This window comes from Lissotriton vulgaris, chromosome 6, assembly GCF_964263255.1.
Source record: "Lissotriton vulgaris chromosome 6, aLisVul1.2, whole genome shotgun sequence".
Taxonomy (NCBI): Eukaryota; Metazoa; Chordata; class Amphibia; order Caudata; family Salamandridae; genus Lissotriton; species Lissotriton vulgaris.
The window spans coordinates 131,868,545-131,895,424 of record NC_141694.1 but is presented as its reverse complement, the minus strand read 5'-3'; the positions used below and the strand labels follow the sequence as shown (position 1 = coordinate 131,895,424).

Here is a 26,880-nt window from a genome sequence, read left to right as displayed (position 1 = left end):
CTTGCATGTCGTCGGATCATAGTTCTTGGACTTCACCAGATACAGAACCTCTTCCACTTGTAAGCATAAGAAGTCCGAGTGGAAGGTCTCTTAGACTCCTTCAGTATGTCCATGCAATCTTCGGGCAGATTCAAATGGCCATATTGCAGGAGCCATGCCGCCAAACTCAAAGACGAGAGGTTGGGGTGCAACATCTGTCTCCCGAACTTTGTGAGAAGGTCCGGCCTGCACGGCAGCCGTATGTGAGGAAGGAGAGACCGGTGAAGCAGGTCCATGAACCACCACTGCCTGGGCCATTACGGGGCAATGAGTATCATCCGAGCCCTGGACCGGGCCAGCTTGATGAGTACCGCCGGAATCAAGGGAATGGGTGGAAAAGCATACAGAAAGCTGTTCGACCAGTTGATCCATTGCGCATTCTCCAGCGTCCCCTGCTGGTAGTACCTGGAGGCGAAGTCTCGGCATTTGCTGTTTTCAGCGGTGGCGAACAGATCGACGTCTGGAGTCCCCCACCTTGCGAAGACTTCTTCCTAGTACTTGGTCGTTTATGACCCATTCGTGGTTTTCCTGAATCAGTCTGCTCAGTGCGTCCGCCTGAACATTCTGCACACCTGACAGATGGGTAGCCGTTATCGTCAGTCCACTGGCCAGAAGCCAGTGCCAGATCGCCTGCGCCTCCTGCGAAAGAGTGCGTGATCTCGAACCCCCTTGCTTGTTGAGGTAATACATCGTGGTCGTATTGTCCGTCTGTACAAGCAGAGAGTTGGTCTGAAAGGACGGATGAAAGGCCTTCAGTGCCAAGCGAACAGCTCTGAGTTCCAGGAAATTGATGTGGTACGTGGCCTCCATCGGGGACCACGTTCCTTGAATCTGTAAGTCTCCGGAGTGTGCCCCCCAACCGTGGAGAGAAGCATCCGTCACGACAGTCTGCGTGGGAATCTCCTTGTGGAAGGGAACCCCTCTGAGGAGATTCTCAGCTGAACACACCACTTCAGAGACTGAAGAGCATGCAGAGACAGTCATATCTTGTCGTCCCAAGATCCTTTCCTCTGATCCCACTGGTCCTCCAAGCACTCTTGCAACAGTCTCATGTGCAGTCGTGCGTGTGGCGTTAGGAAGATACAAGAGGCCATCGATCCCAGTAAAGAAGACACCGTCCTCACTGTTGTAGATGGATTGGTCATAAGAGCCTGAGCCTTCCAAAGGAGTGATAATCGTCGCTCCTCCGAAGGAGACACGCTTGCTGACAGCGTATTGATGGAGGCTCACAAGTACTGTATGCATTGGACCGGAGTCGGGACAGACTTGGACATGTTGATGTGCAACCCCAGCTTGTTCAAGAGAACGCACGTCTTCTGGAAGTGTGCTCGAGCTTCCAAGAAGGAGGAGGCCTTGATCAACCAATCATCAAGGTACGGGTAGACAAACACCTTGTTCTTCCTCAGGTGTGCTGCTACCACCGCCATGCACTTCGAGAATGTTCTCGGTGCAGACTTCAGTCCGAATGGGAGTACTGTGTATTGATAATGATTGGCGCCGACTTGGAATCGCAGGAACTTCCTGTGTTTGTGTGCAATGGGCACATGGAAGTACGCATCCTGCAGGTCTTTAGCACATAGCCAGTCTCCCTGTTGCAACTGAGGATAAATCTGATGCAACGACAGCATGCGAAACTTCTCTCTGCGAATCCATTTGTTTGCCTGTCGCAAGTACAGAATGGGCCTGAACTCGTTCTTGTCCTTCTTGCGAACCAGGAAGAATCAGGAGTACAGACCACTTCCTCTCTGAGACAGAGGTACGTCTTCTATCGCCCTTTTCCTTAACAGGATATCTGCCTCCGCCTGGAGCTCGCGCAGCTGGAACTGCGAGCTGACCGGTGGAATTGCTGGAAGTGGGCTGGTGAACCGAAGACTGTATCCATTGCAAACAATATTCAGCACCCACTTGTCCCGAGTAATTTTTCTCCACTCTGCCAGAAAAATTTGAACGCTTCCCCCCACCGGAGTGGGTAACGGATGCAGGGGAAGTAAGCGCTCAGGGCCTAGACCCGGCCGGGCCTTTGGTCGCTGGTGCCGACTGTTGGCCACCTCTGCCTTTCTGGCGCTTCTGGAATGGCCTTCGAAACTGCTGCTGTTGCTGCTGTTGCTGTCCCGAAGCTTGGCCACGTCCTCTGCCCTGTTCACCGAACCGTCTCTGGAACGGGCGGTACGATTTCTTTGTCTCCTTGGGCTTTTCCAGGCCCACAGCCGTGAGTGTTTCGGCCTCCGCCTTCATGCGGGTCATTTCGTCATCCGCATGTTTCCCAAATAGGGTTTTGCCAGAGAATGGAAGATTGGCAACCCTTTACTGTGTGGCAGGTTTTAATGACTTGAGGCGGAGCCAGGCGTGTCGTCGCTGGTTAATCCCATGGCAGAAGCCATGCGCCGCCAAGAGGGAAGAATCGGCTGCAGCGCTGATGATCTGATTCGCCACCAACATCCCCTCATTTAACACCTCCTGGAAATCTTCTCTCTTGTCACGAGGTAGGTGTTCCACAAACTGCTGGAGGGAGTCCCAAAGGGCCCGGTCATAGCGCCCCAACAAGGCCGTGGCACTCGCAGCCTTCATGGAGGTCGCCGACGTCCCACGCACCTTCCTCCCAGCCGAATCCATCCATCTAGACTCTTTATCTGGAGGGACTGTGGATGACGGAGTGGTGGCATGCTGTTCACGAGCCGCCGTCACTATCACAGAGTCTGGAGGAGGTTCCACTCTTAGAAAAGCCGGATCAGAATCGGGAGCCCGGTATTTTTTTCTGTAGTCTCGAGGGGGGCGCCTTAGTCACCGCCGGGGTGAGAAAAAGGTCCATGGCCGGATCCTCCAGGCCCGGTACCAGTGGCAATAATGGACGAGACAGATGTTTCTGGTGCAGTGTCTCGAAGATTACCGATGTCTTGGGCATGGGTACCGTCAAGGAGATGCCCAATATTGCTGCACCTCTTAACAGGACATTGTGGAAAGGCACCAGATCATCAACCGGTGACACCCTTGTCTCCGGTGACCCCGACAAAGTCGGAGAGTAGTCCCTAGTCCCTGAGGACCTTGTATGGGAACGAGACCTGTGCCTTCTGTGGCGTCGTCTCGACCGCGTGGATGACCTGTTGCGCGATCGTTCCCTCCTCCTGGAACGAGAGCGCGATCTCCCAGTTCGTGGGCGCTCCGCAGGTTTCCATGGAGGAGTCTTCCGTGGCCTATCCTGGGGTTTCGGTCTAGGCGTCCCCTTAGGCGGTGTAGGAAGTGGGGGCAGTGACACCGACCTTGGCGGCGGAACAGGAGGTATCTCCGACCGAGGGGCGGGCCCATACGGCGGAAGCGGTGGTGGTGGTTGTCCTGAGGGAGGAAGTGGTGGAAGTAGAGGGTTAACGGGAGGATCCTCCTTAGGTACAGGAGGAGGGGGCGACTTCGGCCGAGGTGGTGTATATACCACCAAGTACACCGATCCTGGTGACTTCTTAGGGGGAGGGGACTGCGAACCAGCCCCTCCAGTAGGCGATCGCCGTCTCCGGCGCCCTCCACCAGACCCAGCGTGACTTCTGCCGCCAGAACTCCTTCTGCGCCGCTTAGGAGAGTTGGAACAACTCAGAGACGCCGATCTCTTCCTTCTCGACGTTGAGCGTCTTTTTTCCGGAGTTGAACGTCGCCTCCGCGACTCCGGCGTCGAACGCCGCCTCCGCGACGTCGATCGCTTCTTCCTCGACACCGAACGCCACCTCCGCGACGTCGAACGTTCAGTCTTCGAAGATAAGCGTCGACTTCTCCTCGACGCCGACCGCTTTCTTGAGGTCCTCGACGTCGAGGATCCCCTCGACGCCGACCGTCTTCTCGACGGCGATCGGCGGTGTCGCCTTGACGGCGAGCGCCGAAGCCTGTCGCTCCTTCTTCGACGCCGATAGCTCGACGCTGACGTCGACGTCGACGACAAAGACGCCGTCGACGGTGGTCTCGACAGGGGCCTACCCAGGCCCTTCGACGTCGATTCTTCACGCCGTCTCGACCCGGAGCCCCGGGGAGATGGGGAACACACCGTCGTCATCCCTCTCGACGTCGTCGTCAATGCAATCGACACCCATGGAGAACATGATTGTTTGATGGTCTTACTGCCTCTGGGGAGCCCCCCAGAGGCCTCAGGAGAGGCAGAGGGAACCTTCCCAGCCTGCCCAGACCCACCTGCAGCCTGCAGTCGTCTCTCCTCTATTGAAGCCTAATCTTCAGCCTTTCCCTCAGGGTCCTTGCTGAAAGGTTCTATCAGATGTCACATTCTTCAGGGACATGTGCTTCAGGGAGACAGATAATGCAGACGTCGTGTGGATCAGTCTTGGACTTCTTCCTTCCACATGCTGGGCACTTGTCGAAAAGAGCAGGCATTTTAGAGCCCTAAAAAGCCTGAACAAACACACAGGAGTGAAGGGAAACACCTAGATATAATAACTGAAAACACTTTTATCCAAAAAGTGCACAAAAAATCCAATAAACCTTTGAAAAAGGGAGAGCTCAATGCCAGGGTCCTGTTAGCAGGAGCCGGAAAAAAGAACTGAAAGTAAAAGGGGGGTTCAATAGGTCGCACACCACTCCACCAACCAGCGGGTAACCCCAGGAGCATCACGGTAAATGCAGTTTCTTTAAGCGAGTGCGCTTTTCAAAAGTTCCGAAGTATAAATGCAAAGTTGCAGGCCAACTCTGGACACCGGTGTTTCAGGATTATTGTCCTTCATCAGCAGAGTGTAGGTAGATTTTCAGGGTCAGTGAAAGTAAAAGGGACCTGCTGTGAATTCTGGGATACTGGGAGAAGTTCTGGAAAGTTCTCTTAAAGGCACAGTATCCTATTTAAGCCACATAATGGCAGCCTATGGGGCTTGTCTGTCCATGCCTTCCTCTCTATCATTCCAGAGGCTTTTACTGGTAGAGGCAAATTTCTCTATGGAAGAAACTGGGCGGGCTGTGTTGTGTGTGTTTTTTTTGGTGGAATTTCTAGTTGAAGTACTGGACAGTGTAGCCTGTGGATATAGGCTGCATTATTTGTCTTTGAATTCTCTCTTAAGTGTCTTTGCAGTTCTGCATTTCTTGACAATTTAAGAGATTATTTTTGATTGCCGGGGTCCACGCACATGGGTGGGACTTTTCACTAGATTATGACTATACACAGAGATCCCCTACTACAGAAGGGAGAGAAATACACACCAAGAAATAGGTGAATTTGGTTGTATCGTTACCAACCATTTTTGTATGTATGGCTAATGATAGTATTGTTTTTCACATTATATTTGCTTTTGACACTGTTGCAGTAGCAAACCTTGGTTGGGTCCTGACGAAGGCACTGGTTGAATATTGACCTCATGTGCTGAAACATGTTGACAACTTTAATATCCTAGACAGTTGTCTGTTGACACTGTCTTTTTTGCACTGTTTTTAATTTGAATTGCGGGAGACATCAATAAAGTTTTGGGCTGTCACAACTCAACTTTAACTTCACGTTTCACCCACGCACTGAACCTTGTTCCCACACAAACAACCACTCTCATCTGGTAGGATCTGAAGCAATCAAACTAAAACATCCTCTGGCTTCCTATCATTATGATAAGGTTTTAGCCCTTAGAACCACTAGTGTGGTTAAAAAGAGGAGACCCAGATGATGAAGCATGTCACCAGGTTTGGTGAGTGATGGGAATCCGTAATTTTCTTTAAGATGTATTTCCTTTTCTCTTGTGACGCCGGTCTCAGTGTTGGTTTTCTTGCAGAGTTTTACATGGTACAAAATATTTAATATAGACCCATGGATACTCCAGGTTTGTGATGGTTCTAAAACTTGGGCCATGGCTCTAAAATGTTTGGGAAGCACTGCTCTATATGGTCATGGGATTCCTTGGTTATGTGCAATATACTTATAATGTACAGCGGGGAACTTTATCTCATAAATAATGCCTGCTGCCAGTGACTGGATCCAGGGTAAAATGAGCATCACTGCAGCTGCAGTTTAAGCAACACAATCAAAAACTAACCATTACTTCTTTTATGATCTGTTTTACAAAAGGAACAGTGCTCAGCAGAAGAGATTTATGACAATATGTATATTTTTTGCTCATAGCTCCTTAAAAGAATGAAATAATCTCTCTGCATGTTAATAGCTATTCTTAGCTACATCTGATCTGATTTGCATTTGGATTGAACTGATTCTAATATGTATTTACATCAAATAACTAATTATGTTTTACATTATTTAATGTCACACAACAGATTCTGATTTGATTTTTCATGCCTGCAGCCATACTGTCACTTACATATGAAGTAGCATGACCCTAAGGATTTAGGAGGTTTGTAAGAAGTGATGAAGTCATCAAGTATTATAAGGAATAAAATACTTCCTGCTATATGTTACAATTATATTGCAAGTCACCCTGATTAATGTAAAGCAGGGGGTACTTCATCCCATAAATTATTTTGTATTACATTATAGCATATGTTTAGAGATTGCTGCCGCAGTCTGTAGCAGTAAACACTGGTTAGCCTGCTACACCATGTAGGTATGTAGTTGGCAGTGTGTTGTCTTGGCTTTGACCATACATGGGAAGTGCTTCCATGTCATGCTTATGACCACCAAGATGTGGTTTCGTGCTTTCAAATGAAACACTTTGTAGTGTGAAGTGATTCTGATTAACTCTACAGATTCCTTTATTGGTTGGTAGTTTATCTTTTATGTTCTTGAACCCATTTCTTACGCTGTCTATAGCATATCACCACATTCTCACTCACTCATGGTCACTTACATTACCCCACACACACAGACATTCACTTCCCCTCACTTTTACTTACTCATACAATCTCATTCACTTACATTCACACTTGCACCCACTTTTATTCTCACACAAACTCACTCTTGGACACTCATTTGCCCTCATTTGCCTTTAATCTCACTTAATCTCACTTGTTCTCACTCAGTATTATGTATTCTCACTCACTCTGACTCACTCAAAGTTACACCCTCATTACGAGCCACTTGGACTACGGGAGTGTGCTTCTGGTGGTAGCTAATGAGACACTTGTCTCTAAACTTCAGGTGGTACAAAATACTGCACCTCGATTAGTATGCAAACTTTGGCCCAGCTCCCCGTCTGAACCTACCTTAAGAGCACTACATTGGCTACCAATCAGAAAGAAGAATTTGTTTAAGCTCTTATGTCTCACACATAAATCACTCCTGAGGAACAGACCCTCCTACCTACAAGCCACACCTTCCTGGTATTATCTAAGCAGAAATCTAAGGTCTAAGTATAAAGTGCTTTTAAATCCTCTCTGCATCAGAACATCCAGATATGGAGGACACTCGTTTTCCTATCTAGCCTCCTATCATTGGAACAGTTTTCCTCTTTATATGCGATCTTGCTCTGATTTTGTAAGATTAAAAAATTGCTGAAAACCTAGCTTTTCTGAAGATCTGCTTACTATACCCCTAGTTCCGTTCTAGCGTAGGGATACTCTTTCAGGGGTGAGTCGTCTGCACTATACAAACCCCCTTTAACATAACACTAGATCTTTGGATTTAGAAAGCTAATTGCCTATAAAGTGGGTTATCTTTGTGGTATTGTCATAGCCTAATAGAGAGTTTGAGGATGCTATTTTGATCACATTGTTTGCTGCACCTCGAGTTTGTGTGCGAAAATAAAAGTGGAAAATGTGCCATAGACTACCAGTGAATGCACACACTCTTGATTGGTAATAGCGAGAGTATTATTCCCAATGAATAGTCTCTGAACAAGTACTGTCTGCAACAGCCAAGACAATGATTGTAAAATATTTTCCATTTAGGTGTGGTTTGGGTACACTTAATATGTTTTTACAGGGTCTGCAGTTAAGACCAGATGTTCACTCAGGTCTGAAGTAATAAGAGTTACAGCAAACAAATGATCGACGGAATGCTGACAATGCAAACATTCTCCCCCAGTCAAAAGATCTGGGTTGAATCCATCGTTCTTTTGCCCAGTACGCCACCCCAGTTTGGACCCAGCCATATGCAAATCAGTCTTGACCCTGTGCCCCCTGTGCCAAAACTATCCTGGTTGATGAGGGCTGAAACCCCGAAACCGGTCCTAGGATGCTTGTTTCTAGTCCAGGGAGGACCTAGCCTGGCAGTTCGGGCTAGACTGTTTCCATTGGGCGCAGGGTCAAGACTCATTTGCATATGGCTGGGTCCAAACTGGAATGACATGGTGAGCAAAAAAACGATGGATTTAGGCCAAGATCTCTGTACTGGGGTGAATGTATGACATTGTTCTGCGTTCTTTCCATCAATTGTTCTTTTTGCTGAAGTAAAAAGACCCAAAATGCAAACACACAAGCCAGAGGTGTCCTGTAGTATCACGTGGTCTTCTGGAGTGGGTTCTCCTTCAGCCATTGTTAAGGTAAGGCACTGACAGTTAGGGGAAAAGGCGGGTGAGTGATTGGGTTTGTTACAACAGTATAACCAATGCTGATGGTGAATACAAATAATCTTAGTCAGAAGCGTAATATTCATCTAGGAAACTTACCATGTACACCATTGCACACCTGCTGACAGTAGCAGGACTGGCTTGGGCTAGACTGTCAACCTCGAATATCATTCGCATTCCATGCGGCAAGCGGATTCTCTCACTACTAGCAAGGCAGAGTGTTCTGGTGTCATCAAGAACGGTGTTCAAATTCTCAACCCATACGGTGTCCACAGGACCATCCAATACTATCCAGCACCAGTCTGGAAAAGAGTCACCTGAAAAAAGAAATCCCATTGTCAAAGCTGCGGTAGACCCACAAGCAACAGGCACATTGACAGGAAACTGTGTTAGATCATTTTGCAGCCATTTGTGCAAATTAATATAGTAAGCCCTACTTCACAAAGATATGCTGTGATATTTACCAACACTGGGGGTCTTAGAAAAATCTGTAGTTCAGGATAATACCTCAGTCTCCCTAGTCCTGGTTAATCATGTCTTTATTCAGTAAATTGAGTCACAATGTGATCCGCCAATGGATTATAAACATATATAACAAATTCTAATTTTGATTTCTGTGAAGGGTCATGAATGATAGGCACATGAGAGGAGAGAATAGTTGAAAAGAGTTGTAAGGCAGGAGAGGCCTTAATGGTTTTGGGATTGAATAGGACTAATGGAGCACAAGCTACCTTTGTAAAACAATGTATAAACTCAACTAGGTTTGTAGGGGGATAATGCAGAGTTGGGAAAAGAGAAAGTGAGTTAACTGCTTTGATTAGGAGAGTAACATCTGAGGAAAACTAGTAAAGGAACAAGACTGGACATAGCTGTGTAAGGAGTTGACAGCAGAGAGAGGTGACCTGAGGGCCTATAGGTAGACCTTGAGATGTTAAGGGATTTTGAATTACTCCATTTGCACAGAGAAGGTCACCTTAGGATCTTTAAGCAGCAAATATTGAAGCTGGTCCAAGGAGATGAGTAAAAGTATGAGGACGTAGTGAGAATCAAAGGCTGAGGGAAGAAAGCCACAGAATTAGTCAGACTAGGTGGAGTGGAGGAAAGGAGCGATTTAGTCCATGGATGAAGGAGTGGAGTCTGGTAATTGTTATTTTTGGTTTTGGGCCAAAGGAGTTGGAGGGGTCAATAATTGTGGAAAAAGAGGCAGAGGGGCGAAGGGGAGTATGAGGGCAGGAGATTTGCCATGCCACAGAGGTCGGGTGGGAGTGTGGGTGTCAATGATCAGGCGACAAGTTCATTGAAAAGAGTCTGCGGCTGGTGTTTCAAGTTTAGGTTCAGATGATGAAGGATTAGAGAAGAGTGAAGCCAGGGAGCAAATCATTAAAAAAAAAATCAGAAGGCTCAGATGGCTATAATGCAACACAATGTGTATTCTGAACTACTCTGGGACTGTGATTGTGATTATCCAATTGATGCGAAATGTGGGTTGGTGTGTAAGGCAGTAATGGTCCTCAAGGCTTGTTGACAAGGAGACTGATTTGACGGCCTTGTTCCAGTTCATGAGTGTAGGGATAAAGATGGCATTGTCAGTGTATGGGGCCACAGGTATTTCTGTATCTTTCAAGTAAATTCACATTTGTGTGTCTACCATGAAGTGAAAAGTTGTAATGTAAAAATTGCAATGCTAAGTGATGAAAGAGATTTTGTTGCAGATTAAAATTCTACGCCAATGCAACAGTATCAAGAAATCAGCACTAGCCACAGGCAAAGGTCTGTTGGCGTCCTCAGTACACTTACTGATATCTGACAAGAACTAATATAACAATGTATGTTTCCTAACAAACACATCCTCATATGAGCTTTCGAAGGCCAGAAAAAGCTGCCTGCTAAACATATAAACATTAGTTTACATAATGACTTGGAGTCATTTCTAGATACCGCATAAGGAGTATTTCTTCCACCTTGCAAGGAGCCGGGAACTGTATTGACTGGTTATGATGAAATCCAGGTTCCACTTTAGTAAGCAAAGACTACTTCATTCTTAAAGTTACTATTCCCTTAGAAACACTGCATAAAACAAATCCATGACAAAACTAACAATACACTCCCATAATCAGGGTGATCTCCATCAGGAAAACTTTGCTAGAGTGAGGCATAGCTCATATGAGCAAAAAAGAATCAATGATGGAGCCATGTAAAATCCTGAAACTAAATTAAGATCCCCACTAAACTCTGATCCACAGTGCTGGCAACAACCTGTCATGAGTTCTGAGACAGAGAAAAACAGAATCTCATAATGGAAAGGCTTTTCTGAGTTTTTGCTAAGAAAATGAAAAGCAACACCACTGTGCACTTCGTGTTCTAGTAAATTGGAAAATAGCCAATCAATGACCACATCCCATTGAAGAATCCATATGTAAAGTGATGTCTGAAGTCTGCTGAGAGCATCATGCATGACAGTAGTATTAGTCATCAGTTCCTACAAGAGAGAAAAGCTGAAAATGCCAAATTGAATTATCTGAGCTCCAAACAAATGATATGGGGTTGTCTCGCCCTCTCTGACCAAATACCACTCATGTTCCAATCTTCCAACTGGACCACCCACTTCATCAGATGTACCACATAATCAGCAACGCATCTGTCACTAACTAACCCTGGAAGGTAGCAACAAGTTCTCATCCCACGTACATCACACAAAATCTTTGATAAGTAATCTGTTTAACTGACCTGAAATCCGCTAGCTGCACCAGATGCTGCAACCACTGAGAACCAGGGCCGGACTGGGAACTAAAAACAGTCAAGGCAAAAATTCTAACTTCAGCCCCAACGTGCAGAAGTGCTAATGTGTGCTATAACCAGAGTCACATTTTGCTGGAAGCGTGTAACGTGCACCACCACTTCTGGAGGCCGAACCAGCCTCCAAGTATCAAAACCGGCCTCCCGGCGCTCCAGCCTCCCGGGGGATTGTCCGCTTGCCCGGCTGGCCAGTCCAGCCATGCTGAGAACTCAACTACAATTCAAGTAACTTCATCTGCAGTCTCACAAGAAGCACAAACAAAATGCCCAACTTTCTCAAGATTTATACTAATGCGATCCACCCTACCTGTTGGAAACAAGTAATTGTTCCCTTTATTGTTTATATTTCCTCTAGAGGTAGAAAAGTCCTCAGTAGTGAAAGATTTGAGTCTGATATCTTGAAGGAAATGCATACCTCAAGCGGCAAAGCCATAGTTGTCTGGCACAATTCAACACCCATCCTTTGGAGCCACCCTTCATGTGCTACTCAAGAGAAGGAAGTACTTATACTCTCTGTGAACCTATGCGTGATACCTCCACCACTGCCAGCACCATATTGAATGTCTACAGCACTGAGATGAGGGAGAACTCTGATGTTTTATTGACTGTGGTCCACCACAAACTTATTATAGGTCCTGCTTTTCCTACTTCAGCCTCCATAATGTCGCCAGTAGTAATTGTGATGCTTTTATACCACACCTATTATTACAGTTACTGTAAGTATGGTACTCTATAATGCAGTAATAAAGGGGATCACAAGTTGTCCCCTGTACATCCTATATACAATGAGGAATAGCATGGGAAAATCAGTGTTAGCGCAGAATTCTGTATGACATTCAGCCTTTATCTTTGAATAAATTCCTCCAGCTCTAAAATCGAGGATTTGTCCCAAGAAAACAAGATGGTAGTATTGTATGCCATAAAACCACAGGTATTGTTAAACAAATTTGAGCAGAAATCAACCAAAGTAGTATTAGGAGCCCATTTGTAATGTGGTTCTTAGTAAAAAATGTACGGCACACTACCTCCCCTAAAAAGAAACTTATATTCTAAAATTAAAACTACTGTAAGTTGTCTCTCAAGTATACAACACCGAAGTTGAGCCTGGGAACGTTATTCATGCTTTCCAGGGGAGCACAATTTATGTCATATGGTGTTTGCAGTTGCTTAAGGCAATATGGATCAAAAGTGACAACTGGTGCATATTTAGTCGTGATTCACCCAAGCACACAGGTCCTGGAAGCTTTTATCTTTATATCTTTATGGTGACTCAGAATAATCCAAGGAATATGAGGTGAGGTGGCAAAGGGAATACAGTATTCATCAAACACAACTTTATCAAAAGTCTGTTACCTCTGCAGTGTTTTTAGCTGAAAGATATCAAGGGCAATAAATAATATAATGGATGCAGTGACTGTGAGAATTTGGGTTATCAGTTGTGAAGGATGTGAGTTCTTCACAAGTAAGGAATCAGCAATTGTTACTGGGAACAAAGTACCCCACTGTAGCACTTCACTCTCTCAGGACAGTGAAGCAGAGCAGTCCAAAGCCTACACAGGAAGGTCGCTGTGGGCTCATAACTCCAGGTTGCCAGTATGCAACAACAATACTAAATAAATCATTGTCCAGTCAGTGCTTTCTATTTAAAAAAGGAAAATTACATTTATCACACTCAACTACTTATTAAAATACAAATGTATCCAATCAGGTAGATCAAAGTGCCTTGGTGATACCCTCATGGTGTACCCTATTGGGTCCTGAACCCTATGATCACAATACCGCAACCTATACTAGATGTATCATCACAATATAAGGGGTGCCATAGCCCAAAGGTCAGACCTACCGGTTTTGTCACGGTGCCAGCACATCAGTAAAAGTAGTCACATGTTATAATTTACCAATACCACACCAATTAAATTGATAGGGACAGCATTAATATGCAATACACGTTATAACCGACTATTGACGTCAATGGGGGTAATACCATCATTCAAAGCATTATTATTGTAAAACTTTGCATTGTCAACCATCCACTTTGTTAATAAAGCACTGAATTCAATAAAACGTTATCTCTGAGTCTATCTTTTACTTCTCTCAGGCCACAAACACAGCCTTATGTTCGACCAAGAGGGGTCCTTGTCTTCCAAGCCTATGAGCACAAGCACAGGATTCACAGAGAGCTTGTAGTAGGTTCCAAGGGTCAGGGATTCAATCCCCTGGGCGAGGTAGGATGACTTTAGGGTGCAATCTTTGGGGGGCTACTACAACCTCTGCAGCCCCCAATAACACTAGTTAAATATATTTATGGTGCCACTGCCCATTCTCGGGGGCATCACAGCAAAGTAGATATGTACATTGGAAGCCCATGCTTAGACTTATCGAGTGCTCCATTCACACCAGGCTTGAATATGGAATGAGTGACTTCACCGCTCTTCTAAACTGCGTTTCCCTTTCCATTTTAGTTTATGTGGCCTAACGCCGTGTATTTCTGGTGCTGGGTGCTCATGCCTATATTGGTACCCAGATGGAGGTTTGGTTGGGGCTGAATGCGAGTCCCCCTCCTAAGGGCCCTATAGCCCCTGCCAGCTTCCAATGTGTGAGTGCACCTTTTGTGTAGCACATAGGAGCAAGCAAGCACATCTCTTTTAATGCTCTTGCCCTGAGAGAGCAGTTTCTTTTCTGCTCATACCCGTGGGTGGGAGAGGTGCCCTTCTCCTGCCAGGAAGGAACGCAGGAAGGTAGTCAAGAGGTCAGTGAACCCTGCCCCTCCCAGACATTGGCATGGGGCGGGCAACGTACTAGGCCCTGGCATTGCTTCAGTCAAGGTGCATGGCAACCCCGTTTACACATGTACCAACCCCCAGGAAGATGAAGGCCTCAGGGGCCAAACTGTACTCGGGAGGAGGCCCAATGCACCCCCCCCCATTAAAAATGACATATAATAGCCACGACGCCCGGGAACTTGGTATTCCCTGAGGGAATTTGTTGAGAATTCGTCGAAGTGCCATGCTTTTTTTGTTTGCCACCAGTCCCCCGGAAAACCAGGTTTTCTCTAGCCCCATCCTGAGCTCATTGTGCAACTGGTGTCCAATACTAGCAACCAGGAGCATTTTCCCAAGGTTCCTGGCCTGTAAAGGATGCGTTTTGACGGGAGCTAGGGATTCTGACTCCCTGCACCAGACCAGTCATCTGCCTGGCTTCAGGTGTTCTTTTCTTGCTTGTGAGTGGAGTATTGCGTGACCTTTTACCGTCAACAAGCAGTAAAGGGTCACGCAGTGCTTGCTGCACTCACTATGTCTCACATCCTCCTGGCTACTTACAGTGTACCTGTGTGTCAGTGAAGTCAGATGCCAATCCACAGAAGTCCCAGAGGAGCCATCCAGAGAACCCTGACAGGTCCATTCCCACGACTGTTCCTCCAGGGGCCATAAGGGGGACAGTGCCATTGGCCCTGGAGAGACCCATCATAGTCCTAGAGTCAAAGGGCCATATTTAGATTAGGAGGGAATGATACTCAGCCACAAACGTGACAGATAGCCTGTCTGCCATGTTACAAGTGCTACAGGATATAATGCGATTGCAATATGAAGAACAGGATAGCTGTCACATTTGTGACAAAGTATCCTGTCCTCCAAACTCTAAATAAGGCTTAAAGTCACTAAGTCTATCCTTGCAGAGCTATAGGTGATTCCACCTCCAGCTAGGACATCTCTTTGCCATTGTCGCTTGTAGGTCCAGTGTCTTCCACACAGTCTCTCCCCTGTGCATGGGTTTTTAAGAGGATGTGGAACGATCTAGAAGCCCAGCACTCCTAGGCCAATCCTAGGGTACCACATCATCACTACACATTTGCAACCTCCTGCAAAGCATTCTGGAGCAATCCAATATGATGGCTTCAGGTTGCCTGTTGAAAGAGCTTCCCTGAGAGACTCAGCTCCTCCCCTAGCTGCACAGCTGGATGATCCTTTCCCACCAATACCTTAAAGGCAAGCCCCTCCTGTGCTGTCTCCAGAGGGCTGGTCCTCCTCCTATGTTTCTGTGGGCCTGGGGTCTATCAGCCCAGCTGCAAAGCGACAAGCTAATTAACACATGTAGATTTCCTCCCCACCTTTTTCTTTCCCAGGAACTGAGGAATTCTGTGTGTGTGGGGGGCCGGTGGCTTTGATGCTCCAGAAGGAGAGAGTTAACTTGGTTCAGTAGAGGCAGTGAAGGCCCTGGAACCTGAAATAGGTCTGGTGGCTTAGTGGACATCCACTGTAGGGGCCTGTGTTCGACCTCATGGACACAGGTTCAAATCCTGGCGGGTTCACACAGCCTTTCATCTTCCTGAGGTTGATAAAAGGAGAACCATTAAACATCTGTTAGTCAGCGCCATGCTGAACCTGCGTTTTACAATACATATGTTATGATATGTTATGTTATAATGACCTGAGCCAGAAAAATATGGCAACTCCTAAAGTGCTGTAAGAAGTGAATGTATGATGTTAGGGACGGCACATCTACACTTAGGGTGAAACTGTACTTTAGTGCAGATTTTGCCTATAATATGCAATACAGTGTAAGCACCACAGACCTACACTATGAATGCCGACTCACATTATACGGCTCACTCCATGTCAGTATTGATTCTGTAAGAGTCTCACACGCGCAGTCTGCACATGTGTGTGCTCATGAGTTCATGTGTAACCAGTCAAGACCCTTAATCTAGCTGCCCAGCAGCAGTCTTATCTTTAAAGGCAGGTGCTATTAGTTAGCAACCTCAGTCCATTTACCATGAATTTACTGTGAGTGAGAGTCAGGTAGTGAGTAATATATATATATATATCTTTTATTATGAAACTCATATTAAATTAATATATAGAGATAAGAAAGCGTTTAAGAGGTTTAGATTGAAAGTGATAAGTCAAGAATCAAGACCAAGCAATAGCGATAATTATCGCTATTGCTTGGTTAGAGACAAAAATTTACCGCTGAGCTGCGGCGATTTTTACCGCAAATAAACCTTGGTATTACCAAGGTTTAACGCAAATGCGATAAAAATCGCCAAAAAGCATGAATATCGCTGAAAAGTCAGCGATATTCATGCATTACCGAGCTAATGCTCTTAGCCATGTTATCCACCTCCCATTGGATAACATGGCTAAGAACTGCTCAGGGCAGGTGTTAGCTTTTGGAGATATTCGCGCTTAGCGCGAATATCTCCAAAAGTTGGTAATAGGAGATAGCGATGTTAGCGACTGTTTTCAGTCGCTAACATCTTGGCACGCCCACTTTGCATGTCATTAGTGATAAATATCACTGACATGCAAAGCGGGGCCCAAGATGGTCGCTATCTCCTACTAGCTGTCGCTAACTGGTGTTTGCGACAGCTAGGTAATAGGGACTTAGGGAGATAACTTTATCTCTGCTTTCTTGGCTTTTAAAGCCAAAAAAGCGGAGATAAACCCCCTTGATAATATGCCCCAAGGAGCCTTTCGAAGAGTAATATGAATAATGGAACTAGATAAACTAGTGATTTTAAAGTCTTATGGATAAAGAAGAACATTTCACCATTGGTTAAAGGAAATCACCCCACTAGTCAGCTGTCCATTATACCCCATGATAATATTAATTCATCAGAATGATCTATGGCAGTGATCGGCATCTGTTGTGGCTTTGTGTTGATACCTTCTTTCCACATGGCTTTGGGCCTCTTCAGTGTTTACTGTGATGTTTCACTGAAGGATTTCACTGCACTGTTGACACTGCCTAAAATGATTCTATGCACAGGGCATGCACTCAAATATATACATTGGATTATGTCAGTAAAAATAATTGCCACTTGTAGGTGCTTGGCTCCCACTTATCCAAAAGAAAGCCTCCCCAAGGAAATGTGATGACTGAAGAAGATGCTCAACACATTTTACCTAAAAAAAGACAATACTTTATGTTGACAACCTCACACTTAGAAACAGTCTTCACTGTGTTGTGCATGACATAGAGCATTAGCTCATGCCCTATTGGAAACAGACTTACGGTGATGAGCTCTATCAAGGTGTTCTGTAGGTTCAACAGGATGTTTATCCCCTGCAGCTTCCGTTTGTTCCATATCATTATCCAGAGTGGGGCCCTAAGAAAAAATGAATGCAGGTAGTAGTTACTATCACTATTTCATTTTAGTACCTCCCAATTTCTCTGTGGTTGATATATCCCACATATAGCAACTATTATAGGAACTGCACTTTTAATAAGTTGAATTATTTGCCAGAAAACTCTGGATGAGGGTCTGGGCACAGAATAGTTCAGTGTGTGCTAATGGATTGAGCAGAACATTTATTTGCGCAAATGACACTTCCTACAAATAACGTAAAGAACAACAGATGTTTTGTTCTTAAGATAAAATAAGTGCAAGGGTGTGGTATCCTCTACTGCAGGGGGAAACCCTGACCTGGCCACTCACCCCCTCCCCTGTGTTCACATTTGGTTGAAGCCACTGTGACATGCTGTGGAATGTCACAGTGACGAACGTTCTAAGGTGAGCTCCCTATGCGGGGTAACAGAAGGTGTTTGAGACTAACAGCTGCGGCTGAGGTCCTTTCGTTGTAACCTTGAGAAATAAAGTCTGATGTTTTATAGATGCGTCTCTTGTGTCTCGTTGAACATTAACACGATTTAACACTGGCGACGAAGGACGGGATCACAGAGGAGAAGAGCGCGAGAGAAGGTGACCTCAACACGCTGAAAACACCCAGGGAGTACTGCTTACCGTGCGTAAATGAGAAGAGTTTCCGGCTGCCTGTTGGGAAACCCTTGCTCAATGAAGGGAGCGTACATTTCAAGACGTGTGCAGAAGAATAAGTAAAGGAGTGAGGAAGGAAAAGAAATCTCTCACCTTCTGCCAGAGACTTGGTAAATCCCACGCTTGGAAGTAGCGGTCACTCGCTGATAGTGGCCCTGACCGCCTGTTGATCATACGGTTGCTGGAGCGAGTGGTGCGGTGGAGGAAGGACAGGGGCTGGGGGCACCTCACCAGGATGTGTCATACCAGTGTGGCGGAATGTGGAGGTTAAGATCAGCGGATTGGGGCGCGGCTTGAAACAGCATTGTAAGATCGGCTTTGCCCTCCTTGCGCCTCACGGAGTGATTTCTGCCGGTGGGACTGCTCAGCTAAGCCTGTCTTGCCCGGGTGGACATTCTAGGGCCGGGCAGTGTGTGCCCGAGGTGTTGGTGAGTTTTTTTTTTCTTGCATGGCATTGGGGAGCGGAGATAAGCCGGTTCTGTCACACTGACTGGCACAGCCAACGTTCGACTAAGTGAATAGAAACCCTGTGGAGCAACTGGAGAAAGTGTCACCCTGCCTGGTGGGTAGCACCCGCTAGGAGGGGAAGATTGTTAGCTTGTCAGAAAAGGAAACCAATGTGTATTCTCCTGCCAGTCGCGCTGACTGGCACAGCTTTTCTAGTGTTTGTACTAGGGGAGCCTAGGTTTGAGCTGCAAAGAGGAATGGTGGGCAGCTACTGGTCTCACTGACTGACTCTACGCTCCCCTCACCCATTAGCAACAGCATCATCACCACAGGGGGACATTTACAAGTGCCTGAGACACCGTCGTGGGCTAGCGCGTGGACTACCTCCTGCTGTCTCTGAGGAGAAGTGGTTATGTTTCCTCGATTTCAGGAAGCAGTTAGTCTGCCAAACTCTATGAGCAGAGCGTGAGGGAGCTCTGTCACTCGCAAAAACAGTCTAAGTATAAATATTGTCACCTAGTGGACCCCCACTATTGCTTATCTCCAAATGTGTCTCATAATGCACTTTGCTACTGAAAGTGGTTTCTAGTCCTTCTTTATACATATTACTGTCCTCTGCATATTTCTGATCAGTTCAGTGGAGTGTAAGAGTCTGGTGGAGTAGGTACTCTGCATGTTTGATTGATTGCCAAGGGAAACATTGCAGGGCACCCCCTTTTCCCCTCTTCTGTGTCATTTATCCCAGCACCAATTAGCCGCCATGCAGAATGTCGCACCCCCACCATTCTTTCTGTCTACTCCAGGAGATACAACCCTCAAGTGGAATAAATGGAAAAAGGTTTTTCAGAACTATGCAGTAGTATGTGGACCAAATTTGGGGCTTGAAAGGAAAGTGGCTTTACGGATGCATTACTTGGGGGCTGAAGGGCAAGAGATACTAGAACATCTTCCGGATCTGAATGCTAATGATGCGAGAGGGTTGAATGAGTAAGAGATAAGTCTAAAAAAACTAGACATCCATTTCTTGCCAAAGATAAGCACCATTATGGAGCGTTACCATTTTGGAAGGAGAGGACAGAAGGAGTGAGAAATGGTAGTGGAGTTTGCCTCCGAGCTGCGCAAGTTGGAAGCTACGTGCAAGTTTGGGGGGGCTTGTGAGGAGCGGATACGTGACCAATTTCTCTTAACTAGACTGAGCGTGTCAAGTCAAGCACATGATGCAATGTGTGAGTGAAATAAAGCAGAATAGTGAAGGAAAAGCCGAAGTTAGTGAAGTGTCTGTCAAGGATGAAAGTGTACTCGCAGTAAAAGGGCAAAAGAAGGAACAGAAAGAAGTTAAAGGAAGTTGGGGATTCACATGGAACTGTTACAGGTGTGGCATGCCGGATCACTTAGCGAATGATAGGGAGTGTCCTGCCCGAAAACTAAGTGCTACAAGTGTGGAAGGAAGAGACACTTCAGACAGTGCTGCAGAAGCAACGTCAGCTACAGGAAACAGAGTAGAGATGGTACTGCCCGTGTATGCGATGAGATTGTGTACAGGTACAGGGTGAGTCAGTGAGCAACCCCAACTATGTTATAGCGGTGGAAGAATCTAAAATTGAAGCAATGTGTTATTCATGTTCAAAACTGACTATAATCTCGGCAGAAAGAGTTTGAGAAAGTGTCAAAAGGTGAACTAAAACTGCAGAAAATGGATGTACGGCTGGGAGGTTATGGTGGTCAGCCCATACAAATGAAGGGTTACTTCTGGGGGACAGTAAGCTACAAGAACAGGTTGACCGTCGCAAAAGTTTATGTGTCCAGACAGGGGTATAACATCCTGGGGTGGCAGGCCCAGAAAGACTTAGGCATCTATCTCAATCCTAACAAAAATCCCCAGATACTGGTGCAGGAAGTGGGGAAGACCCTGGTGGGGATAGAGAAAGAGTTCAAGGAGGTCTTCACAGAGAAATTAGGATGCCTCAGAAACTATACACACAGAATAAAACTCAAAGAAGATTCCAAGCCAGTTTCATCCAAGGTTAGAAATCTCCCCATTTCCATTCAGGAGGCTGTGAAGGAGGAGTTGGAGAAATTCTATAGGTTGGAGGCGATCGAACCAGTGGAGGCCACTGAGTGGCTGGCACCAATCATTGCAGCAAGAAGGGGGATGGGACAGTGCGCTTGTGCATTGATCTTAGAGCGTTAAACAAGGAAGTCATAGTTGATAAGCACCCCCTTCCTAACATTTCACAGATGATGAGCACGCTAGAAGGGGCAAAGGTATTCACCATGCTGGGCCTCAGGCTACTACCAAGTCAGGCTCCACCCTGAGTCACAAGAACTCACAGCATTTGTAACACCCATGGGGGCATACAAATTACAGCGGATGCCGCTTGGACTTGGATCTGCCGCAGCTGTTTTCCAGAGGATAATGAACAACCTTCTTAAGGGCATTCCTGGGGTCATGTGCTACCAGGACGACGTGCTGATCTTCGGAAGGAATGACCAACAGCATGAGGTTAGGCTAAGGTAGGTCCTGGAAAGATTCAAAGAACAAGTTCTCACGGTGAAGAAAGAGAAGTGCAAGATTGGCTGTGCTGAATTGGAGTTCCTGGGCAACAAGGCGACAATGGAGGGCATTCGCCCCAAAGCAGATCCACAAAACACAAATTGTCAACCTTGAACCACCAAAAAGCAAAGATGAAATAAAATCCTTTATGGGGATGGTGGAGTTTTACAGTAAATGTGTGCAGCACTTTGCAAAATGCACGTATGCTATACGCAACTTGCTCAGGAATTTGAAGATACAAAAAAAAGCACTAGCCGAATCCCCAAATTTCAAATCGTTCATACCTCGCAGGAAAACTGACGCCAGTTCGAAAGGATTGGGAGCAGTTCTCATGCAGGTCGGAGAAAGAGGGGAGGAAACTATAGCGTTTGCATCACGCTCGCAACGTAAAGCCGAGGTCAACTACTCAGTAATCGAGAAGGAAGCACTAGCGGCGCATTAGGTCATAAAAAACTTCAGAGACTTCATGTGGGCAATGAAGTTTAACCTGAGGGCCGATCATAAGCCATTAGTCGAAGTCTTCAGCAAGAAGGGACTGAACTCCATCTCGAGCAGGATCAGACAATGGGTTGTGAACCTCCAAGAATACACGTTTGAGGTGGAATACGTACCTGGCGTGAGGAACCTGGCAGCTGACTGTCTGTCTCACTTGGTGAGTGAGGGCCATGAGGAAGCAGTCAATGTGGAGGAGGATATTGAGGCTGATAAAGAAATGCAAGCGGAGAACGTGTGTGTCTTCACTCAAGGAGCCATTGAAGAAGGAAGGTGGAAGGAAGCTCTCAGAGCTGACGGGCTCCTACAGAAAGTTTGAGAGAAGACAAAGGGTGGTTGGATGGACTAAGACAAGCGGGAACAGCCACTAAGACCATTCTGGTTGGTCAGAAAGGAGCTATCTCTCACCGATGATTGTCTGTTCAGAGGTACAAGGTTGTACCTTAAGAGAGAGTTTAGACACCCTGGTCCATGAGGGACACTTGGGAGTTACCAAAACTAAGCAAAGGTTGCGCTAAACTACTGGTGGCCGAGCATGGACATCCAAATTGAGAGGAAGATAAGAGACTGCGTGGCATGCTCCGCCAGTGACAAGATCTTAAAACAGCACACACCACCCATGAAGGGTAGGCCCCTTCCCGTGGGACCAGGGGTGGATACAACCTTGGACGTAGTGGGCCCCTTGACTAGGGAACATCGTACACCTTACATCTTGGTACTCATAGATCTATACTCCAGGTGGCCAGAAGTGAAATTTGTGTCAGAGATCACCACAAGGGTTGTCATAGACTTTCTGCTAGAGGTATTCATCAGGGAAGGCTTGCCGAGCAGTTTATTGACGGACAATGGTGTGCAACTCTGCTCTAAAGAAATTAGAGAATTCCTATAGAGTAATGGGATCGTACACAAGCTGTGTGCACTCTATCTCCCAGAGCCGAAAATGGGATGGTCGAACGATTCAACAAGACCATCAAGGAGGGGATCTAATTAGCTAGGGCTAGTGGGCTGTGCTGGAAGGATGAGGTTGTGAACGTCTGGAAGCCTACAGGCTGACCCCTCATCAAACCACGGGCATGACTCCATTCAAATTACTCAGAGCCAGAAAACCCAACACAAGGTTAGTTCCAGGGTGGATGAAGTGGTATAAAGGGTGGACCGACCACTCCAAGGAGTCACAGTAGCGAGACAGAGAACATAAAGCCATCAGTGATAGAAAGGCCAGATTCGACAGGCTACACACAGTCAAAGACGTGAGGTTCCAGGTGGGGGATCTGGTCAAAATCAAAGCACCCACTGTCAGAGCAAGCTGGTCCGAATTCACTAAGCCTACCAACATTTTAAAATTATTCAAGAATGCTGTGAAGACCCAAGAGGGGAAGATTTGGAATCTGGGAAGGGTGGTAAGGTACACTGCTCCTAGGGTGGACACCGACAACACACCTGAGGGTGGGGGAGAAACCCAGAGAATGGGCGATACACCTGAGAAGGGTTGTTCAGGACAGGCCAAAGCTTTCCCCAGGTCAAGTCACAGGAAAGTTTGCCGCCCGAGGTATCTGCAGCATTATGTTACTAGATAACTTCTCTTGCTCATTCCCTTCCCCTGTGTTCACATTGTTCTTGTTTGTGTAAAGGAGGGGGATGTGTGGTATCCTCTACTGCAGGGGGAAACCCTGACCTGGCCTCTCACCCCCTCCCCTGTGTTTACATTTGGTTGACGCCACTGTGACATGCTGTGGAATGTCACAGTGACGAATGTTCTAAGACGAGCTCACTGCGCTGAGTGACAGAAGGTGTTTGAGACTAACAGCTGTGGCCGAGGTCCTTTCGTTGTAACCTTGAGAAATAAAGTATTGTGTTTTATAGACGCGTCTCCTGTGTCTCTGGTTGAACATTAACACGATTTAACAAAGGGCTCAATGTTATACTTAGTAGCAAGCTGCCATGTGGTAGGATTGATAAATACCAAGGCTACCTAGTCTTGATTTCATCACATGCCTCTTAACTCCGCCACCATCCACTTCCTATATTTTTATTTTACTCGCAGATTTTTTATTAACCCTGCTTTCTCTCTTTGTCGCCATTTTAAAATCCTTCTCTTACTCCTCCATTCCACCGTTTTTTCATTTTTCTCTCTCATTCTCAATCTGTGTTCCCTGAGCAGGAGCTCCCAGAGAAGCCCACTGAGAGAGAACCCACTGTGTGCGAGCAAGAAATAGTGTCCTCAAGAAGCCTCGCCCCAGAGGAGCTGGATGACAAGAAGTCAAAATGCAGTTGGCCAAAATGAGACTAGAGCCAGAAGAGAAGAAGGCTGAGAGAGCCTTAGCAAAAACAAGAATGCTGCCGTGGAGCATGAGGAGGAGCCTGAAAGAACTAGAGATCAAATCAAGGCATGGCTCAGAATCCAGCAATGGTGGAGATTACCTGTAGTGTCTGAAGGTGGCAAGAAGATCCGCATACCCAAAGACCTGGTGCCCAACTATGTGGTGGCAATGATATTGACAAGTGGTTTGCTGCATATGAGGTAGCCCTGAAGGTACACTTGATCCCAGAGAAGAACTGGGGGCGGGGAGTCTTGTGGAAGCATATGTCCACAGTGGGAAGGGATACATTACTCACAATAGTGGTAGATGACCAGACCAAGTACACCCCCATGAAGGCCATCCTTGTTGCTAAGTTTGGGCTGACCCGCAAGAGATAAAGCCAAAGGTTCAGAGATAGCTACAAACTATTTGAGTAGACTTATTAGATTACTCTGGTAAGGCACTGAATCGCTGGATGAAGGTCAACAAGTTAATGATTATGATGGTCTGTCCAACTTGATTGTCAGGGAGCACATGCTTAATACCTGTTTTACAGAGCTGCACCAATACCTGGTGGACAGCACGCTGACTGATCCTAGGAAGCTTGCTGAGGAGGCAGACCTCTGAATCAGCACCAGCGTGTCCAAAAAGGTACCTGGGAGTGACCCCAAGAACGGTGGTTAGCTTTCCCCCCAGCAGAGTGCGGGGGAGGTCAAGGAAGACTCGGACAAGTCCCAGAGCAAGATGGGGAAGACAGGGTTCCTATGTCCTTTCTGAGAAGAAGGGAGGCTCTGGTGGGCCGTGGCCCAGGGTGCCCCATTTCCATCCCACTGCTTTGATTGTTCTCAGCTAGGACACAAGTAGGGGGACTCTGTCTGTCCTGAGAAACCACCTACTGGTGTGACCTCTACAGGGGTGGTCAATATGGCCTTAGGGGTAAGTAGTCCTTAGGGGCAGGAGGTAAGCCATGCCCTAATCTTCCTTAATTGGGAGGTGGACTTAGAAGGTAGACTGGTGATCCCTGAGGGGTGGGAATCATCATTTCTACCAGATTAAGGTAAATGGGGTCCCTTCCACTGCTCTGAGGGACAACGGGCCAGCCAGGCCATAGTAGGGCTAAGGCTGGTTTCTGCAGAGCAGTATAGCGGCCAGGTGTGTAGAGTGACTCAGGCCCAAGGGCAGGTCTTTTTCCACCCATGGCCCTGGTATCCCTTGAGAGGGGGCAGGGGTTAGGTGACCCAGAGAAGGGTCATAGGTAGTCCTTGGATGCCCATAAGCTGCATTGTGGGGAATGAGTTGCCCCTGGTGTCAGAAGAGCTGGTAGGGGCAGCTGCCCAAGGCTCTCTGAAAGCTTAGTATTCTGGGGGTACTTCTCCCAAATAGAGGGTACAGAGGCCCAGGTAGATGGGGAGGAGAAGGAAGGACTCACACCTGACTCCTGCTCAGCCTCGGGGTACAGATCCTGGGCTGAGTGACCCGACTCAGGCTACCACCCTTGGACTAGTGCGAAGGAGAGTGCCAAAGTGTGCCTAATACCTGGGGAAGTTTCCTCCCACTCTGAGAAACCTCAGAGGTCAGTGACCCCTGGATGACCTGGGGTCTGGCTCTTAACACTGACAGCTGGCTGTTGACTTTACTGTCCTTATGAGCAGTTTTCCTTGGGAAGGGGTGAAAGGGGCCATATCACCGTGTTGGCCATGCTGATAGTGTCTATCTACTGCGATGTAACTGTGAGCAAGTTAAGGTTGGATGCTACACAGATGGGGTTCACAAGTGAGGAGAAGGGTTCTCAATGGTTTAGTACTGTGGCTCAGGAGGGTATAGACAGAGTGATCTAACTGAGTTCAGAGAAGCATAGAACTGACAAGTGTCCCTGTACAACAGGGCTTTCGTCCAAGTTCTATCGCCAAAGCAGGGAAGCCCATCAAGGTATTGATTAGTCTACCTCGGCTTTTGGGTGGAAGTGAGTCATGTTGGGTCATTTTCAAACATTTTTCCTTCCTCCTATTATTTTTGCTGTTCCTGTTTTTGCTGGCCATAGGATTCTGCTAACCAGTGCTAAAGTGCATGCGCTCACTTCCTAAAACATGGTAACATTGGCTTATTCCCAATTGGCTTATTTTTTTTGCTTGTAAGTCCCTAGTAAAGTGGTTTTACATGTCCCCAGGCCCTGTAAATTAAATGCTACTAGTGGGCCTGCAGCACTGATTGTGCCTCCTACTTAGGTAGCCCTTTAAACAGGTCTCAGGCCTGCCATGGAAGCCTGTGTGGGTGCAGTTTTAAACTGTTATTTTGACCTGGCAAAATAAACCTTTTGAACAGGCCGAAACCTTCCTTTCCAATACAGGTAAGGTACTGCTAGAGTAGGCCCTAGAAAGCCAAGGGGATAAAGCACAGTGTATTTAAAAAGTTTGGCCCATATGTTTTAGTTGTACAAGTGCTGGCAGTGAAAAACTCTTAAATTAGTTTTTACTACTGCAAGGCCTACCATGCACACGGACTAGCATTGGAGTTACCTTATTACATTTAATAAGCTGTAATTTCCACATGGGAAGAGGTGACCAGTTCATGTTTGGTGTCTTTGAAAGAGTAATGAAAAATCCTCTCTCACAGTGAAATCAGATTTTAAGTTACAGTTTTGAAAATGATACATTTAGAAAGTTGCAAAAAAAACAACTGCTGGATGGAATGCTGAACAATGTAAAACATTCACCCTAAGTACAGAGATCTGGGACTAAATCTGTTGTCTTTTTACTCACCATGTAATTCCAGTTTGGACCCAGCCATATGCAAATCAGTCTTGACCCTGCTCCCCATGGGAGCCTCAAGCCCGAACTACCAGGCCATGTCCTTCCTGGACTGTAAACAAACATCCTCGGACCAGTTTCAGGGTATCACCGATCATCAGCCAGGATAGGTTGACTCCAGCGGCAGGGTGAGCACGGGATCCATGTCTGGGCATACCCTTCCCACTGTAGTGTACATTTGGGAATGCTATGACCTTGCATGTATTTTTCAAAGTCACATACCCAATTTGCCCAATACAGAAATTGA

General features: G+C 46.5%; 1 protein-coding gene across 1 annotated transcript in view; it reads right to left on the bottom strand.

The window, feature by feature from the left end:
- Positions 1–26,880, bottom strand: part of DNAH14 (dynein axonemal heavy chain 14) — a 1,270,113-nt gene that overhangs the window by 669,656 nt on the left and 573,577 nt on the right. Inside the window, exons 39-40 of the mRNA XM_086926153.1 lie at positions 17,271–17,364; positions 8,559–8,776 (exon numbers count right to left, since the gene is read on the bottom strand). Coding sequence (XP_086782279.1) covers positions 8,559–8,776; positions 17,271–17,364 — 312 coding nt within the window. The remainder of the gene's footprint in view (positions 1–8,558; positions 8,777–17,270; positions 17,365–26,880) is intronic.